This window comes from Clupea harengus, chromosome 10, assembly GCF_900700415.2.
Source record: "Clupea harengus chromosome 10, Ch_v2.0.2, whole genome shotgun sequence".
Classification (NCBI taxonomy): domain Eukaryota; kingdom Metazoa; phylum Chordata; class Actinopteri; order Clupeiformes; family Clupeidae; genus Clupea; species Clupea harengus.
The window spans coordinates 2,906,278-2,908,777 of NC_045161.1; the positions used below are offsets into that span (position 1 = coordinate 2,906,278).

At 42.5% G+C, this 2,500-nt stretch overlaps 1 protein-coding gene across 1 annotated transcript in view; it reads left to right on the forward strand.

Annotated features, from left to right (window-relative positions):
• LOC105913148 (general transcriptional corepressor CYC8) overlaps window positions 1-2,500 on the forward strand; it is a 9,118-nt gene that overhangs the window by 2,396 nt on the left and 4,222 nt on the right. Inside the window, exon 2 of the mRNA XM_031575008.1 lies at window positions 1,385-1,504. Within this exon, the coding sequence (XP_031430868.1) occupies window positions 1,385-1,504 (120 nt within the window). The remainder of the gene's footprint in view (window positions 1-1,384; window positions 1,505-2,500) is intronic.

Consider the following 2,500-nt stretch of genomic DNA (forward strand, 5'->3'; position numbering starts at 1 on the left):
GAGGTTCTGCTTAAGGGTTCTTCCTGTTAACAGCGAGTTTTTCCTTCCCCCTGTCGCCTTTGTGCTCGCTCCAGGCAATGGTATTGTTTTGGCACTATATGAATAAGATTGAATTCAATTGAGTTAAATTTAATTTAATTTAATGGTGGTTCACCAGTGATCAGATTTTTGCTGATTCTCAAAACAGTATTAAGGCCTGTGGGGAAAAAAATAGTTTTGGAAGAATTTTCTTGGCCTGTACCTTTCTGTTGGAGTCTTCAGGATAGGCATTGCATTTCCTTAATTCAGCTTACGCCAGCAAACACATTGAACAGGTGCAGTCTCTTGTGGTTTAATTTACTTCCTTGTGTGTTTGCCTGAGCACTATTCTTGATGCAAATACTTTTTTTCATTAATATTCTATTTTTATACTTCTGACAATGTTTTTGGCTGAGTGTTTTAAGTTGGGTCGTCTGATTGAACTGCTTGGCGGAGAGTTGGGTGTCTCTTCAAACGCCACTATTACTGTTTAGTTGCTAATATACTCTACATTTCCCCCTTTCGTGTCCATTTCTGAAATGATTTCAGTAAAGAAGCTCAGCGCCATTGAGGGAAATGATTACTGTAAAACTAACCAATAATGTGCTCTCAAAAAAAGAGTTTTCTGAGGAGACCTGTGCTCTGAGTTTGGAGAGAGTGGGGATGATGATGATGGTTTTGTTAATGATGTTATGCTTAACGTGTTTGCACCCAGTTTTAAAGACTTTAACCTTGCTTTCTGTGTAATTCAGTGTTCAATAAAGGTATCTTCTCCGCTTCCTCTAGGCCACAGCCACGTCCTCCTACGACTACAGCTCCTACATGCACCCAGTTTTAAAGACTTTAACCTTGTTTCTGTGTAATTCAGTGTTCAATAAAGGTATCTTCTCCGCTTCCTCTAGGCCACAGCCACGTCCTCTTACGACTACAGCTCCTACATGCACCCAGTTTTAAAGACTTTAACCTTGTTTCTGTGTAATTCAGTGTTCAATAAAGGTATGTTCTCCGCTTCCTCTAGGCCACAGCCACGTCCTCTTACGACTACAGCTCCTACATGCACCCAGTTTTAAAGACTTTAACCTTGTTTCTGTGTAATTCAGTGTTCAATAAAGGTATGTTCTCCGCTTCCTCTAGGCCACAGCCACGTCCTCCTACGACTACAGCTCCTACATGCACCCAGTTTTAAAGACTTTAACCTTGTTTCTGTGTAATTCAGTGTTCAATAAAGGTATCTTCTCCATGTCGTTTAGGCCCCAGCCACGTCCTCTTACGACTACAGCTCCTACATGCACCCAGTTTTAAAGACTTTAACCTGGTTTCTGTGTAATTCAGTGTTGAATAAAGGTATCTTCTCCGCTTCCTTTAGGCCCCAGCCACGTCCTCCTACGACTACAGCTCCTACATGCAGGCTCTCAGTCACTACTACTCTCAGACCCAGATGAACCCCGCAGCTGTGCAGGCCTATCAGCACCGAGACGCCGGCAAAGTAGGAACACACACTCATGGACACAGACACACACACTCATGGACACACACACTCATGGACACACACACTCATGGACACACACACTCATGGACACACACACTCATGGACACAGACACACACACTCATGGACACACACACACACACACACACACACACACACACACACAGACACACACACACACACACACACACACACACACACACACACACACACACACACACACACACACACACACACACACATATAAACACAGACACACACATATAAACACAGACACACACACATGCATAAACATGATCGTTCATTGCTTCACACATATGATGTGCACTTATGTCTCTCACATGGACAGCCATCCAGTCTCCACACACATGCTTGTTATTCCCAAACATGCACACATACAGAGTCCATTAACTCACTCTACACACACACATATACACACACGTTCAGAGTCCATTAACATACACACTCTACACACACACATATACACACACACGTTCAGAGTCCATTAACATACACACTCTACACACACACATATACACACACAACATACTCACTCTACACACACATATACACACACATTCAGAGTCCATTAACATACTCACTCTACACACACATATATACACACACGTTCAGAGGCCATTAACATACTCACTCTACACACATGTATACACACATATACACACGCGTTCAGAGCCCATTAACATACTCACTCTACACACACATATACACACACAACATACTCACTCTACACACACATATACACACACGTTCAGAGCCCATTCACCTACTCACTCTACACACACACACATATACACACACGTTCAGAGCCCATTAACATACACACTCTACACACACATATACACACACACGTTCTTTACAGCATGTATACAGACAAGCTCAGTATAGTCCCTCCTTGGACGTAGATGCTTCATTTGCATACATTGGGACGAATTACATTAGAAAACTGTAGGGTCTTGGTAATTCAATTCCATCGT